The sequence below is a fragment of the Schistocerca americana genome, chromosome 9, assembly GCF_021461395.2.
Source record: "Schistocerca americana isolate TAMUIC-IGC-003095 chromosome 9, iqSchAmer2.1, whole genome shotgun sequence".
NCBI lineage: Eukaryota > Metazoa > Arthropoda > Insecta > Orthoptera > Acrididae > Schistocerca > Schistocerca americana.
The window spans coordinates 56,740,017-56,758,122 of NC_060127.1; the positions used below are offsets into that span (position 1 = coordinate 56,740,017).

The window sequence follows — 18,106 nt, forward strand, 5'->3', positions numbered from 1 at the left end:
TTGTAATGGGAAATGAGCTGACATCTTCTGTTGATGCTGGGCAGTATACAGAATTTGTAATTAGGAGTTGAGCTGACTTAATTTACACACTGTGCAAACAAAATTGCAAATATTTGCTGTCATATGTCAGTAATTTGCTGCCAGGATATTTTAGTGCAAAGTCTTCTGGCCATCTCGAGGTGTATACTGATGAAAGTAGACTGAGCTCTGTTTAAAACTATGCTGGCACACACATATAGTACCCAATCGTCACTGCATGCATTTGTAGAATGTGTGTATGTTTGTAGCAAGTCTGTGCATTGTTGTCAGTGTCCTCTGTGATGAAGGCTTGTGTCTTCAATATCTGATTGTTTGTCTTAGTACAGTATAATGACACCAGTTACACAGAGCATGAAGTTTTTGTATAAAAGGATTTCCACAAAAATGGATAGTGATCCCTACTACACACAAACAAACACCACGATATGGAAGAGGATGATGCTTTCAAGACTACAGTCTACCTCCTACATATTGGAAATATTTCCACAAAAATGGGCAGAATACTAAGAAAACATAAGGTTAAAGTGATCTTTCATCCATCAAAAATCTCGGCCCTTCTCGGATCAATAGTAGGTGACTTAGAGGAGGAGGAGGAGGAGATTAGTGTTTAACGTCCCGTCGACAACGAGGTCATTAGAGACGGAGCGCAAGCTCGGGTTAGGGAAGGATGGGGAAGGAAATCGGCCGTGCCCTTTCAAAGGAACCATCCCGGCATTTGCCTGAAGCGATTTAGGGAAATCACGGATAACCTAAATCAGGATGGCCGGAGACGGGATTGAACCGTCGTCCTCCCGAATGCGAGTCCAGCGTGCTAACCACTGCGCCACCTCGCTCGGTAGGTGACTTAGAGCTGTGCAAAGCAGGTGTTTATAAGATTCTTTGTGAGTATAGTAGATTGCATACAGGGTGTTACTAAAAGGTACAGCCAAACTTTCAGGAAACATTCCTCACACACAAATAAAGAAAAGATGTTACGTGGACATGTGTCCGGAAACGCTTAATTTCCATGTTAGAGCTTATTTTAGTTTTGTCAGTATGTACTGTACTTCCTCAATTCACGGCCAGTTGGCCCAATTGAAGGGAAGGTAATGTTGACTTCGGTGCTTGTGTTGACATGCGACTCATTGCTCTACAGTACTAGCATCAAGCACATCAGTATGTAGCATCAACAGGTTAGTATTCATCACGAACGCGGTTTTGCAGTCGGTGCAATGTTTACAAATGCAGAGTTGGCAGATGCCCATTTGATGTATGGATTAGCACAGGGCAATAGCCATGGTGCGGTACGTTTGTATCGAGACAGATTTCCAGAACGAAGGTGTCACGACAAGAAGACGTTCGAAGCAATTGATTGGTGTCTTAGGGAGCACAGAGCATTCCAGCCTATGACTCGCGACTGGGGAAGACCTAGAACGACGAGGACACCTGCAATGGACGAGGCAATTCTTCGTGCAGTTGACGATAACCCTAATGTCAGTGTCAGAGAAGTTGCTGCTGTACAAGGTAATGTTGACCACATCACTGTATGGAGAGTGCTACGGGAGAAGCAGTTGTTTCCATACCATGTACAGCGTGTGCAGGCACTATCAGCAGCTGATTGGCCTCGACGGGGACACGTCTGGGAATGGTTCATCCAACAATGTATCAATCCTCATTTCAGTGCAAATGTTCTCTTTACGGATGAGGCTTCATTCCAATGTGATCAAATTGTAAATTTTCACAATCAACATGTGTGGGCTGACGAGAATCCGCACGCAATTGTGCAATCACGTCATCAACACAGATTTTCTGTGAACGTTTGGTCAGGCATTGTTGGTGATGTCTTGATTGGGCCCCATGTTCTTCCATCTACGCTCAATGGAGCACGTTATCATGAGTTCATACGGGATACTTTACCTGTGCTGCTAGAACATGTGCCTTTACAAGTACGACACGACATGGGGTTCATGCACGATGGAGCTCCTGCACATTTCAGTCGAAGTGTTCGTACACTTCTCAACAACAGATTTGGTGACCGATGGATTGGTAGAGGTGGACCAATTCCATGGCCTCCACACTCTCCTGACCTCAACCCTCTTGACTTTCATTTATGGGGGCATTTGAAAGCTCTTGTCTACGCAACCCCAGTACCAAATGTAGAGACTATTCGTGCTCGTATTGTGGACGGCTGTGATACAATACGCCATTCTCCAGGGCTGCATCAGCGCATCAGGGATTCCATGCAACGGAGGGTGGATGCATGTATCCTCGCTAACGGAGGACATTTTGAACATTTCCTGTAACAAAGTGTTTGAATTCATGCTGGTACGTTCTGTTGCTGTGTGTTTCCATTCCATGATTAATGTGATTTGAAGAGAAGTAATAAAATGAGCTCTAACATGGAAAGTAAGTGTTTCAGGACACATGTCCACATAACATATTTTCTCTCTTTGTATGTGAAGAATGTTTCCTGAAAGTTTGGCCGTACCTTTTTGTAACACCCTGTATAGGGCAGATGATGTGCACTATTAGGGAGCACAGTGTGAAGACCAGCGGTGTACTCGCCCCCTCTGGGCTACCAAATCCATTATCGCGTAACACTGTATGTCACTGGTCATTTGCGTGAATAAATGAAACGAAAATTGTTGCCCATACTTCAAACTTTTGGAACTCTGTTATTGACAAATTAGCGGAAGTATGACTGTCTGAGGCTCGTATCAATTGTGACCATGGTTTTCAGTTAGATAATCTGTGGAATCTTTTTACAGAAAAAAATTGTGCTCTGTGGAACCAGCATCATTCTGTGATTTTACTGTATGAAGATAATCAATCTTGTACCAATGAGGCGAGCGTTCACCGCAGAGAGTGGACACAGTAGCATACAGATTCACAGTAGATGAGTATGTGTTCAAATGGTGTGTGTGCAGTGACAACAGGGTACACTGTGCCTCTCCTTGCCCGATTTCAAATAGGAGAGCTCATTGTACGTTTGCCAGTATATACCTGAAGATTCTGCATCAAAATTTTGCAGCTGCAAGTTATCGACATTGAACATTTGCCTGAAGTTTCATGTAACCTAATGATTTTTGTATTTATTACAAATTTTGGGTTTTATGTGACACGTGAAAGTTTAGCTTCAAATCACTTATTGCTGTGAATTATCCATTGCTTTGTTAATGGTACAGGACATTATTCACATACAGAGTTTGGTCAAAATAAGGAGAGTATCCACAGAACTGAGATTTCCTGACAGATTAAAACTATACAGCATAGCAGAACTTGATCCTCCAAAACAGCAGCAGAATGGCAGGTAAGGGCATTGCATACAATTTATGGGAAGGGAAATTTTCCCAGACCCGCGAAAGGTGTCAGAGGAGGGCACGAGATGATGAGACCAATTTTCCTCTCATGGAGCAAATAGTTGTCTGGCAGTTTGATGAGTTATTTTTCAGGAAACACCATTCAACAGGTAATAAGAGAGTGAGATAAAAGGTCCCTGTCCAACAGTAAAGGACTATTTCTTAGGTTAAAAATGCACTTAAACCTCTGCATCATCCATTTTAGTTCCTATCTATGCATACCTTAAAGCATGCCCAAAGTTTGCGATAAAACAAATGAGCAGGGTACCTCGTATTAACATGTGCCACAGGAGTATCGCACATAGACAATGTAGAGTGATGAAAGGATATGCGGGCATTTCAGTTGTCATCTGCTGTGACTGTGAACAATAAGAAAAGAAGAAAATGGTTATTACAAATGGAAAAATAATAGACGAGTGGTCAGGAGAGTACAGGAATCCTGACTTTTCTTTGAAAATGGTATTTAGATGAATATACCAAATTCCATTAATGTAAATAAATTGCTATTTTCTGTTGTAAACAGCTGACTATATTTATTCAGAAATCCCATCATACCTGCATACTGCATCTATCTGTTAAGCCTACATCCAGATAATGAAGTCTGTTAAAGAAGGCATATTTTCGTTTTTATCATTGTTGTGGTAACCTTCAGTCCTTAGACTGGTTTGTTGTAGTTCTCCGTGTTTGTCTGTACTGTGCAAGCCTCTTAATCTCTTTGTGACTACCACGAGACACATCTATTAGAGCCTGCTTACTGTGTTCAAACCTTGGTCTCTCTATACAATTTTTACCTCTGCCTGCTTACACGGTACCAAGAAAACCGCCTGACCAGCACATTGTCAGGAGAAGGTCGAGCATACGAGCATGCGAGCAAAAACCTGCAAATATGCAGTCAACTGTCTGGCGCATTCTGTGCAGTTGTCTGTTCGTAACTGTTCTGGCACTGTCTACTTGGGATGATGAGCTTCGTTCTAACAGCGACGTTCTGATGCTACTAGAGGAAGACAATTTTTGACAGAAGTCAGTTTTCAGTGACGAAGCCATGTTCCGTGTGTCTAGAAATGTGTATGGTCGTACTGTACATGTTTGGGGCACAAAACATCCACACGAGATTTTGGAACACATTTGTATCTCACCTAAAGTTAACATCTTTTGTGCCATGGCCTGTTCAAAAGTTTTCAGACCGTTTTTCTTCATGGAGAAAACTGTGACTGGTTTTTCATGCTTGGACATGCTGCAGTAATGCTTTGTGCCCAATGACAGCAAGACAGTAGAGATATCGTTTTCAACACCACCATCCTCCTCCACCCATTCTTTCAGCCATTCTTGATTAGCTCAGTGCTGAACTGTATCTACGTTTGATTGAATTTGTCTCCCATCGTGACTCTCTTCTGCAGTGATCCCCGCAGTCACCAGACTACATGTGATTTCTTCTTATGGAGGAATGTTAAAGATTGTGTGGTTTTGTTTCCACTGGCACTTAATTTGGTAAGGAAGGATAATTAATACTGACTGTGATATGTTGGGACATGTATGTGGAGAGTTTGACAATTGTATTGGTACTTTTACATATGCCTGTATATAGGCTTGCATCCTGTTCTGTGCAATGTATAGTAGCAGCACAGGGCCATCAAGTTCGTATAGTACGTGCAACTCCATGGCCTGTTGTGCTCTGAAAACATCATATAGACACTTGAGTCTAAATCTACAACAACAACCGTACGTTGCAAACTGCTATAAAGTGCATGGCAGAGAATGCTTCCTATTGAAAGACATATTACTACGGTTTCTTGTGGTTCCATTTATGTACAGCTTGTGGGAAGAATGACTCGTTACGTGCCTCTGTGCATCTGGTATTTAGTCTATAGTCACAGTGGACCCCACAGGAGTAGTATGTTCATAGGTACTGACTTAGTAATAGTTTTTGAAACTTTGTAAGTAGTCATTTGTGGAGTAGCTTGCATTGGTCTCAAAGTGTATGCCATGTTTTTTGTTTTCAGCATCACAGCGATGCTCTCCCATGGGTTAAACAAACTTGGGAGCATTTATGTTGTCCAGTATCTTCTTTTAGTCACCCTTGGCATAGCTCACAAAGATTGGATCAGTATTCTAACAAGGGATGCACAAGTGTTTTGTAAACAATCTCTTTTGTAGATTGTTTGTGTTTTCCCAGTATCCATGTTTGCACCACATTGAAAAGGTATTGAGATCTGACTGAATATTTATGCAGATTGTTTCAGATAGTATTTCATAATAGGTAATAGCGTGATCTGCAAAAACTCTTAGATTGTTGTTAATAGTCAGGTCATAATAATGATATACATTATGAAATGCAAGTGTCTCAGTACAACTCTCTGAGGCACGCCTGAAGTTACTTCTACATCTGTCGATGACTCTCCATTCGAGATCATGTGCTGCATTCTCCCCATAAGAAATGCCCAGTCCAGGTACAAATTTCTTTTGATACCACAAATCATAGTACTTTCATTAATAAGCATTGATTGTTACTGACTCCTAACGCTTCTTAGAAGTCAAGAAATGCTGTTTCTGCCTGACTGCTTTGATCCACAGCTTCCAGTATGTCACGTGAAAAAAGTGCAAGTTTGATTTTACATGACAAATCCTTTTGAAATCAGGCACACAGTCTCCGACTTTGTTGCAGTTAGTAGAATCCATCCTTGAAATTAAAATTGTGTAATGTGTATTGTTGCTATAAACCTTCCACTGGTTTCAAAAAATTGTCCATACAAATTTCCTCAGATGTGAGAGGGTGTCGAATATGGTGCATATTTTGACAGGTAGTACTTTGTGTCCCTCTGTTTTCCGATTGCCAGAACATCTTTATGGATACGTGCATTGTAGTAGATACAATTATTTTCTCTTTTGTAATCTAGAAATCAAAAATAATTTATATGCAGAAAAAATTATGAGTCAAACAGATGGTTGCAGTGGGAAGCAGAAATTGAAGGATGATCTGGTTACTAGAGTAACGGAAGGAGAGAATAAAAAAAAAAAAGAGTAATTACAGCATCGTAGTGGCCTTACAAATCGAATATGACTATCCGGTCAGTACAGCTGTCCCATGTAGTAGCACAGCCTCAGAAACTTTATCATTCCTCCGAGTGCCATTCATTTCACAGTTCAGAAGATTGTGTAAATATTAAGAGATTGTAAGGCTGTACTGTTCATATCCTCTGTGCACACCTGAGTTGTACTAGATGAAAAAATAAGAAATCGTACATAATTGTAAGTCAACCAATAATATGTGGTAGCCACAATCTCTGCACTCACCACAAATATGTGGTTTTTAGTGATTTTCTATGTATTGCTGGTAATAACAAACTTAAATGTAGAAGTGGTTTATTTTTTACAGTGGAAGTACAATATCTGCCAGGGAACTGTAAAAAATAAGAAAATGGAAAATTGAGCAATAGAAAATCCAAGATGTTACGATGACAGTATCATCAAAAGGATATATTGCTACTCACTATATAGCTTAGAAGTTGAGTTGCTGCTAGGCACAGCAAAAAGCCTGAAACAAGTAACCTTTCAACCAGAAAGGCCCTTTTCTCAATAGCAATTTGGATGGTGGGGGTAAGGAGGATGCTGGGACAGGGAGGGAGAGGGATAGTGGGTTGGGGTGGAGGATGGTAAAGTGCTGCAGGGGGGAGCATACAGGGACAAGGTGGACAGAGGGTAGGGCAGCTAGGTGCAGGTGGGAGGTTAGGCAGAGGGCGGGGCAGGGAACAGTAGGGTGTGGGGGGGAGGTGTCTTTGTTCCTGTCCAACATTCATAGGTATGGATTAAATAGAAGCTGACAATTACAGGAATCTGAAAAGAAACGTGCATCTAATGGCCTAGTGATTGACAGGAGTCAAGATCTAATGCCAACAGCAATGTGGCAAAAACAATACCTCAGTCTTTTCACAGTCCAGTCAGTGAACAGATTGCTCTTGGCAGCTAATACTGCTGTTAGTCATTTAAATATTTGGTTATGATAATCGTATATGGGCATTGAATGTCAAGCTGTCTGGCCGTAACACTGTGAAACCCTCAGAAATTGTGTGAAAATCATATTAAATTTTACACAAAAAGTGTGTCTGACGTTATGTTACGCCTCACTTAACTTACATTTTGTTTTGTTGAACATGTGCAGCACTAACAATTTAACAGGTAACATTGTATCAAACTACTGTCTTCAGTAATCTGACAATTTGTCATTTCTGTTTTCAGGTAAAGAGCACTGGTACTGTTTCACTGTCTCGTACTTTACAGATCTCAGAAGTCTACTTGGATTGTAATCCAATATGTCACATGCTTAAGAGAGATTCATACATAAGGTGAGTGCTGTGTTTTGATAACACGATTTTCACAAGAATTACCTTCTAGTAGTTGATCACTAAGAAGTAAGTAGTGTGTCATTCCAATGACTATTAACTAATTCTTCTTCTTCTTTCAAAAAGCTTAGTCTTGCCTCTGCACCCATAGTTTTCTGTCTCCAGTAATCCTCTTGATCTCCATGTATGAAAAACATCCCATCTGTATTTGTAAATAGGACATTCCCTTGTTTCCTTCACTATGATCTCGTCTTGAGAGCTGCTCTGTAAAAGAATATCATGTCTTAATTAAGTATCCAGTGAGTTTTGCTCTGTCCTGGCCTGTAGCTTTCAGTCGTTCTTTCTTCTCTGGTATTTCTTCTAGAGCTATGTTATTCATTTTTCTTGAAGTCCAGCTGGTTCTTGTTATTCTCATTTATGATCTGGTGCTGCCAACAGATCACATTTGCCATCTGTAGTAACGTTTTTTTCCTTTAGTAACTTCTAGTTACTTTTTCTTGTTAGAAATCACTTTTTTGGCATTCTGAATCTGAAGTGATTTGGATAGATTGGTAGCAGGGGGGGGGGGGGGGCAGAGAGAGAGAGAGAGAGAGAGAGAGAGAGAGAGAGAGAGAGAGAGCAAAAGCAAAGTGGTGATTCTTCCATGAAACGGAGAGAGTGAGAGCTAAAGCAAAGTGGTGATTCTTCCATGAAACTTGGTGTTACATTTTACATGGAAAAATCGGGGCATTTTTAACCTAGTATTGAAATTGAATTTTATTGAGTTTTATAAATCACAAATATCTCAGTGTGTTCATTATATGAACATTATTCTGTATAAATTATAAATGTTTAAAGACTGTGGTTAAACTGTTGTTTATGACTGGTACACAGCTGCTAAGCTGAAAGGAAAGGAAAGTCATTATTGTGGTATGCTGCCCCCCCCCCCCCCCTGCCTCTGCCACCACCACCACCACCACCACCACCACCACCATTAATTTATCAGGAGCTTCTCTGCACCATCTTCCTCTTCACACCTGGTATCCTCCGAGGGATTTTTTTTTCTAAGTTTGAGTAGCCTTCCTGGAGAGTAAAAAAATTGATTTGCAGCAAAAGTGTTCATGCAAATTGGAATTTGGTAATCTCTGCAAGTGAAAATATTTACGCATTCCAGAATTTTGCGATAGTGTGACATCAGACTTCCCGGTTGTCATATCTTCTTCTGCAACAACGTACTGCATTGGTGGATGATCCCGAGGACAAAGGGCAGACGTTCTGTGTGAAGTGACTGGTTCTTCAAGGAAGATGGAACAGGAGCAAAGTTGTCTTGCGTGGGCAAAAAACGCAGTGACCACGAAGTGCTTTGTGTTGTGTGTAACACTATTACAAATGTGGAAAAGAAAGCTTTTCAGATTCTGAACCAACATGGAGTGACATCAAGATGTAAACAGTTATTTTGTACAAAAATGGCACAGCAGTAGTTTTGTCTTGCATCTGCTTCATGCAACTCAGCATCTTCTGTGAACAGTGGCAGTTCACCATTGTCCCTTCCAACAATAAATAACGTCAAGGACAGTGCCAGTATGGGTATTAAAGTGTGTTTGTTCCATTTATGCAGCTGCTTCCTGTCAATGCAGTTGTGATCTTTCTGAGGCCATATTTTCTATTGCTGTTCCACAAAGTTTCAGTTTGAATAGTACTAAATTGCAGTACATTGTAACTGAAGCTGAGGAACATTATTTTGAAAATCTGCTTCGTGATGTGGATAATGCATATTATTGTTCTCTGTGCTTTGATGGGGGAAAAAAACAGTGCTGGTGCGTATGAATTAGAAACTGTGGTTTGTTGTGTGTCAGCAGCTGAGGATAAAATTGTGAGCCATCATTTGCAGTCGTTTTCATTGGTTAAGGAACATCTGAAGGATACTGTTTATAAACTTACTAGCACTTTACATTCAGCAAGCCTTCCTTTGCATAAACTATTAGTGCTTGGAAGTGATGGACAAAAGTTTGTAAGGAAGTAATGAGACTGCTTAATGAACAAGTTTGTTGTACAAGAAAAAAGCAACTTATTGATGTAGGCATCTTTAACATTCACCTTCTACATAATCCTTTTTTTAAATGACTGCATCATCTCGGAGAAAATGCTTCTGATCTGATTGTCTCTGTATATACTTTTTTAGTGATTAGCTGTCGATAATAGAAGACTTCAGACATACAACATTCATCGAGATAGCATAGGCTTCAATTCATAAAGAATAGGCTATCCAGATGGTTAACACTGGAAACAGTACAGAGAAAACAACTTACATTTTCTTCCACCAAAGAGGACTGCTGTAGCTCCCAATACTGGGTACAAACACATTGTTTAGCATCTGAAGAAACCCACAATAGAAGCTTAACTGGCATTTCTTTGCTCCACTGCATGCATTTTTACCCAGTTCACTGGAACATTCCAGAAAAAAGAGCCATTGATATGTTGGCTTTACAGTGAAATGAAGAGGCCTTTTCAGGTTATCTGGGAGTAAGTTGTAAACCACTAGTACTGTAGATGTGTGAACTGTTAGAAAATATTTTACCGGAATCCAATTTGCTTCCTCTAAACGACATGTTTTGTGTTGGTGAAATTGCAGCAGCTGTTGAGGAGATAGCTGAGAAGAACCACCTACTGTTCTCGACGCATGTTAAGCAGTATTTTACTGAGGCGTGTAAAAACATTCTTCTTAAATGTAACCTGGTAGGGCCAAGGACTGCAGCAATTCCAGTTTCTTCATCACATAACAGAACATCAGCAAAAAAGTCAATGATCTTGTAAGCGTGGCAAAAGCATTACTACTGGATATTGATTGTGACCAGCCAATGGAATTGTCTCCTGTTGGAAACCACTATAAGTTCAAGTACAGCACAAACTCCAGTTGACAGTTATTGAAAACAAATCTGTAAGACAGGAGAACCAAATTTCCCCAGACAAGTAAAGTGGTGAATACATCTCTAGCTCTGCCTCACAGGAATGCTGTGGCTAAAATGGTTTTTCTGCATTGAGAAGTTATCTTACAAAGGACTTGGCATCACTCCCAGAAAAAACTGTCAACGCAGTGATAACGGTAAAAGATACAGTGAAATGGTATGACAATTAAACAGAAAAAGTACCTGTGACTAAAGAGCTGGTGGTTTTTTTGCAGTGTGTATACAAGAAATACTAGAACTACATAGAAGAAGAAAGGCAAAAGAAAATGAAAAACAAAAATATGAAGAGGAAAAAAAGGAAAAAGGAAGTCAATAAAAACTTGCAACGGAAAAAAGGAGATTTCATCATGTGAAGAAATACTTAAACTAAAACGACAGTAAGAACAGGAAGAATTTATGGCAGCTAATAAGTTGACCTCTGAAGAAAATGAAAGACTTAAGGTTGCCTTACAGAAGCAAGAGTTGCCTAGGCCATGTTGACAGATGCTCTTCAGGTACAGAAAGTAGTTCAAAAATAAGGTGCAGATGCTCTCCAGTCTTGAGTTGATTAAAGAAAGTGTTTCAATAACATCATTTTTAAACAAAAACCAAAGAATAGTAAGTGTTAATTTCTCCAGTGCATTTTCTAAGCAATTATGTACTTATTTTTTTATCTTACCTTGCTTTCTGTACATGACTTATGGTATAAAATGCTTATTAATGGTAAGAAGTTTGTAAACTGTACACAACTTTTGTAATTATGGGTAAATAGCGGCCAATCCACATTTAAAAATTCTGTGCAATACATTGAAATTTGATATTCAGTTTATACAGTGAAAAAAGGCAAAATAAGGATGAAGTATGTTGCTTTTGTCAGACTTTAGAATAAAGTTTAAAGAAATGATTTCTTTCTATTTTTACACATTTAACTTTGATCTTAACCAGTTAGTAGGTAGGGGACATCTTTCTCTATAAAGCAGTGTTATTTTTGAAATACATATTGTCTGATCATAAAGAAAGTTAGCCACTTTTTTGCTAAGTTTTGTCACTTTTATCACCTTTTTCACATGCAAAAATTAATGGTAGTCCTGAAAACCACATTTCCATAAGTCTGAGGCAGCTTTACCCTGCTTTGCTAATGTCCAGGTTTCACATCTGTATGTCAGAACACTCCATGCAAAGATCTGTACAAATCTTTTGTTAGTGTGGACACTTACATGTTTATTGAGCAGGAGGTCCTTCTTATTTTGGAAGGCAGTCTTTGTCTGTGCTGTTCTTCCCTTGATTTCCTGCAGACATCTATTGTTTTCCTTCACAGTGCTGCTGAGATAGTGAAATTTGGTTACTTCCTCAAGTTGCTCACTGTGTCTTTTTATGTCAGTCCTTTCTCATCTGTAACCACGACTTTTGTCTTTTTGGTATTTGCTTTTAGTTTTAGTTCTGCTATCTCTTGAGTTAAAACAACAAGCTTTTTATTCATTTCCTTCTCTAAGTCTGCCTCTGTCATTTTCAAATCTGATGCAGGGAATATGTGTACCATTAATTTTCACTCCAGTTGTATTTTCTTTCATTTTTGTTAGTTCCTTCCTAGTAAAAGTATTAAATAATTAGGTTGAGAGAAGGCTTCTTCCTTGCTACTATTAATAATCAAGTCCTACTTTATACATTGCTTTAAATAAGTAAAATTTTTGATGGCTGTGACAAGAGTGTTCTATAACCTGACAGTCCTCTGCATTTGACCTCTTGGGTAGTGCAATTAGTTCCAGCTTTTGTGATGTCAAGTGGGAAGATCCTCCCTTCATAACATTAAGATACCACAGTAAACAAATTACTTTTGAAGTTGTCATTGCTGTTTTGTAGAAGCTCTGCCGGTATGTCATCTGTGCCCATTGCTTTATTTGATTTTAACCTATTTAGTACAAGGAAGAACTCTCCTTCATTGTTTTCATAAATTAACTCTTCATCATTATTATACTCATATCAGCTTCCAATTCCAGCACTACAGTACAGGTTATAAATATCCTCTTTCCAGCTGTCACATATATCTTTACTACCAGCCATTTTAAAATAATGGCATGGACTAAATTAAGTAAAAATACAGTATTTAAGCAATTTCTTTTATAACATTATGTATGCCAAGTTGTTTAGCTTCATTTTCCATAGACCATTTGCAAAGTAAATCATAATGGTGCGGAGCAAGTGTTTTACATTCACATTACAAATTAATTTGTAAATGTGGCTACATGCTGAACATTTATAAGACGTGGCTGCTTTCTTTCTTGCTTTCTTTTTTTTTTTTTTTTTTTTTTTTAAGAAATGTGTGAGTTAGCAATTCCTATTCACCACTTTTTATATAATACAGTTACACAACAATACTGTTTCAGGTTTTCATCTGTCTTCAATTAGCATAATATAGCCATCATTATTGCTGTCAGCATTCTGAATGCTGCAGCTGCACTGTACAAAGTGGTTTTCAGAAACACATAAAAATTGTAAATTGACTTTAATTATAAACAAATGCATAATGTGGCCTTGAGGCGAATTTTGCACTGCAATAGTCTGTTCTTGTTGTCTTCAGCCTGAAGGCTAATTTGGTGCGGCTCTCTACTCTGCTCCATCCTGAGTGAGTGTCTTTGTCTCTATTGCAACCTACACCCATTTGAACCTGCTCGCTGTAGTCATCCTTTGGTCTCCCTCTATATTTTGTACCCCTCACTAGTAAGTTGACTATTCATTGATGTGTCAGTAAGTGTCCTATCAACTACTCCCTCATTTTAATTGAATTGTGCCATAAATTTCTTTGTTCTCCAGCTCCATTAGTTACTTGATTTACCCATCTGATTTATCCATCTTCTGAATCACGACACTTCAAAAGCTCTTATTCTCTTGTTGCCAGAGCTGCTTATTGTCCAAGTTTCACTTCTGCACAAGACTACACACAATGAAAATACCTTCAAAAAAGTCATACTGAAACTTAAATGGATATAATATATGAACAGATTCCTCTTCTTCAGAACTGCTTTTCTTGCTACAGCCAATACATATTTATATCCTCGCTACTTTGAACATTGTTACTTTTGTGCCTAAATAGCAAAACTTGCCTACCACATTTAGTATCTCATATCCTAATCCAATTCTCTCAATATCATCTGACTTATTTCAACTACTTTACACTACATTTTTTTTATGTGGTTGATATTAAGCTTTTAATCAGAACTCACCAGCAACATTTGGTGTCATCTTCTAATCTAATTCTCTCTAAACCACCTGACTTAATTCAGCTACTTTCCATTACGTTTGTTTTATGTGGTTAATATTCAACTTTTAATCTCTTTTTAAAGTCACTGTCCACTCTTTTCAACTGCCCAAATTCTTTGCTGTCTCAGGCAGTTACAATGTCACCAGACATCCTCAAAGTTTTTATTTTTTTCTACCTGAACTTCAGTTCATTTTCCAGATGTCTCCTTGGTTTTTCCTACTGCTTGCTCAGTCAGTGTACATATTTTAGTAATGCTACCTCTTTATCTACATAGATACTCCACAAGCCATCATACGGTGTGTGGTGGAGACTGTCTGTACACCTGTGTATGAGCCCTAATTTCTTGTATCTTATCTTTGTGGTCCTTATGTGCAATGGTTGTTGGCGGCCAAAGAATCGTTCAGCAGTCAGGTTCAAATGCCCGTTCTCCCTTTCCCTTTCATTTCCTTCAGTTGCCATTCAGTTCAGTTATTATTCAACGGCCACAGTTGTTCATCTTTGGGAACTAATTCACTGGTGATCATTCCTTTTTGGGAACCATTCGTTTTTATTCCGTCACTGTTCATGTGTGGATTTGAGATACATTTTCCCAAATAAAAACCATTACTTCTGCATGATAAATTTATTGATTACCTAATGTACACATGTTGTTTACTTCGATTTCCTTACCTGATATTTTTCTCAGAATGCATCACATTAGTCAGGTGGTGTGACGGGCCAGCGATTGTAAGCCAGGCAGAGAGAGCCCAGGACAAGCTGAGTGGAAGTACAAATTATGGAGCCTATTTTTGATCTGTACCGGACAGTACTAATCATCACTCACTTTTGAGAGAAGTTCATAGTTGTAACAAGTGTAGTGCCTCGGTTTTCTGTTTCTTTACAGAAACTCCATTACAGAAAATTATGTGTAACTGCACAAGCATTACTAGCATGAAATGGCTGGAAGTAAACTATCACCTGTCAAACCAGCATTAATAGTTTTATTTTAAAATTTTTGGGTGTGTAAATTAACTACACATCAAGGGTCATACTCTGTTGGAAGTGAAGATTTATTTGGAAAATTATTGACTTCAGACAAGGGAGCTGAGAAACTGGTTTGTATTGGCAATGGTAGCAACTACGTAAATGTGCTGGAAGATCATCAAAACTTAACAAGTGAAAGAAATGTGATTTCCTCTTCTCCCTTCCCCCCCCCCTCCCCCCCCCCCCCCCCCCCACCCCCAGTTGCTTAGAAGATCTTTGCAACTGGAAAAGGTAAGCAGTTTTTGATCAGTTAGTGGTTGAAAAGTGTCAAGGTACATGCATGGAATCAGTCATCAGTTATTTGAGAAAGAGAACTTCTGAGCAATCAAGGGGAACCATTAACAGATGAGAGTAAAATGAATATGAAACAACAAATCAGTAAATTACATAGTAATGTACTTGAAAGATAAATTATATGCATATGTGCGGATGGGTGTGTGTGTGTGTGTGGGGGGGGGGGGGGGGCGCTTGTGCGTGCGTGAGTGAGTGTATACCTGTCCTTTTCCCCCCCCTAAGGTAAGTCTTTCCTACTCTCGGGATTGGAATGACTCCTTACCCTCTCGCTTAAAACCCTCATCCTTTCGTCTTTCCCTCTCCTTCCCTCTTTCCTGATGAAGCAACCTTGGGTTGCGATAGCTTGAAATTTGTGTGTGTGTGTGTGTGTGTGTGTGTGTGTGTGTGTGTGTGTGTTTTTTTATTGTGTCTATCAACATATCACCGCTTTCTCATTTGGTAAGTTACAGCATCTTTGTTTTTTTATGTATATTTTTCCCACGTGGAATGTCTCCCTCTATTATATTCAAATTATACACACAGATTTATTTATAAATAAAGGAAAGTCCACTACAAGTTCAGTGCCGATAATTTTATGCATATTTCAGACAGTTTAAGTACTACAGAAAAGGGAGGAGAAAGTTGTCCATGAAACTTACTCTGAATGGCTTTTCTGTTAAATCAGTTGTTTCTGTCACAACGGCACAATATGGCACTCTGTTTGACGTGCGTGGGTTTTGATTAAAAACATTTTGGAAAAAGAATTCCTTGCAGGCATAAGATATGTGAGACTATTACATTGATTGCTTTTGAATTAACTACTAGTTCACTTCTCAAAGAGCTATCTCCTGGAGTGTCATTCTGTGCTGCAAAGGCATCCATTGTGCAAGGTGGATGGTGGAATCCATTTACATGTTGAAAACATTTGTGTTCCTTGATGAAGTTGAATTGCGACCACAAGAACAGACTGCAATTTATTCTGTTTGTATTTTTCTTACTGCTGTGTTTGTCAAAGCGTGTTCCTATGCCACTTCAAATGCCAAAGCTCTATATTTAGTAAATATCAGGTTGCCAGTAGTAGAAGAAATAGTCCCATGTGCAGCTTTACAAAAACTGAAATATTATACATGGTTCCTGTCCCTTGTTCTGTCACCTTAATCTTCTGAATTAAAAATTAGTAACTACACTGAATCTTGAAGTAGAACCAATAAACAAAGATACATAAGAATTTAAGTGGGTATTGATCAATCCCAGAAATTATATTTAAACAATTTGATTTGAGTGTCAAGTTCCTTAAGACAGATTCTTCACAGTGGCATGTAAATGAAGATGTCAATACTCTACAACTAGTTACTAAACTAAGAATTGTAAATTATTCAATTGAGACAGCATAAAGATCATGTAACACTGTAATAAGTAACTTACAAAAAGAAAATTGAGGAATAGAACCTACATATACTTTGGGTTGTGGCTGAGTACCTCCATAAGGTTTTGGGGCAAAAAAAGACATTTTATCAAAGAATAAGAATGTTTAGAAGAAAATGTGATTTTTTTTTTTTTTTTTCCCTCATCACATTTGACTCCCACACTTGATAAATAGCAAGTTTATATGTTGTATTATTAAAGTTAATGCAGCAATACTGTATTAATAATTAACTTGAAAGTAATGAGATTTTTTGCTGAAAAGGTAGTTTTAAATAACATTCATTGAGATAAACACTTAATAGGATTTTATGCCATTCTGCACTTTTTCAAAAGGAGAGGCTCCCTTTCCCCTTTTCCTACTGAGTCAGAATCACAAACAGTTTAATATATATGAAACCAGGAGGAGGAGGAGGAGAAGATGATAATTGACAGTAGTCTCAAAGACTGCATGTTAAATGAAGAATGAAGCAGAGTAAGCATTAAAAAACTGTGGAAAAAGGAAAAAGAAAAACTTGCCTTGTCTTAAGTATGTTTTCTACATGTGATCAAGATGTTGAAGAGCTTATCAGATTTCTTTGTTTGCTGCCTGAAATCGTATATATTATGCACAACTTACTTTTTTATAAGTCATACAATATAAACATGTTGACATGGGACATGAAATGAGTGACTGCCAGAAAAAGAACAAGATTGGCCACAACTGAAGTGAATGGTGAACGACAGTTCTGGGGACAAGACCAGCTGTGATCATTCCCGGAACGAGACTGTTCGCAATGAAAGTGAACGGTGAACCACTTTTTCTTAGAAGTCGTTCCTCAGTCCTCCTGTTCACTTTAGAGAACAGTTCCGTTGGACCCATTTGTTCATGGACGACCCACGTCTACGTATAACTGCCTTCTAGTTTCTGTACAAGTTGAAAAAAAGCTTTCGCTTCCTGTATTTTATCCCTGCTACCTTCAGAATTTCAAAGAAGGTATTCCAGCAAACATGTTCAAAAGTTTTCTCTCACTCTACAAATGCTGTATATGCAGGTTTGCATTCCTTCAACCTATGTTCTAAGATATGTCATGTGTTCCTACATTTTGTCAGCCGCTGTGGCCGAGCAGTTCTAGGCGCTTCAGTCCGGAACTGCACTGCTGCTATGAACGCAGGTTCGAATCCTGCCTCGGGCATGGATGTGTGTGATGTCTTTAGGTTAGTTAGGTTCAAGTAGTTCTAAGTCTAGCGGACTGATGACCTCAGATGTTAAGTCCCATAGTGCTTAGAGCCATAGTGCTTCGATAACAGGCCCGTCATAACATTGGTCTAGTACGGCCGTTGGTGAGTAATGTCTGGCCACACTGTTGGCAAATGCAGCATACAGCGCACGCACAGGAGAGCCGCTCTGCAATTTTTTGCAGAGGAAGTTTGAATATGGCACCATCTGTCTATCTGCAAATCATTGCGCATACGCGATTTCCACACCTGCCCATTCTTCACGTGCGTGTT

At 38.9% G+C, this 18,106-nt stretch overlaps 1 protein-coding gene across 1 annotated transcript in view; it reads left to right on the top strand.

The window, feature by feature from the left end:
- Nucleotides 1-18,106, top strand: part of LOC124551146 (nuclear RNA export factor 1-like) — a 214,143-nt gene that overhangs the window by 98,019 nt on the left and 98,018 nt on the right. The window contains exon 9 of the mRNA XM_047126110.1: nucleotides 7,611-7,717. Coding sequence (XP_046982066.1) covers nucleotides 7,611-7,717 — 107 coding nt within the window. The remainder of the gene's footprint in view (nucleotides 1-7,610; nucleotides 7,718-18,106) is intronic.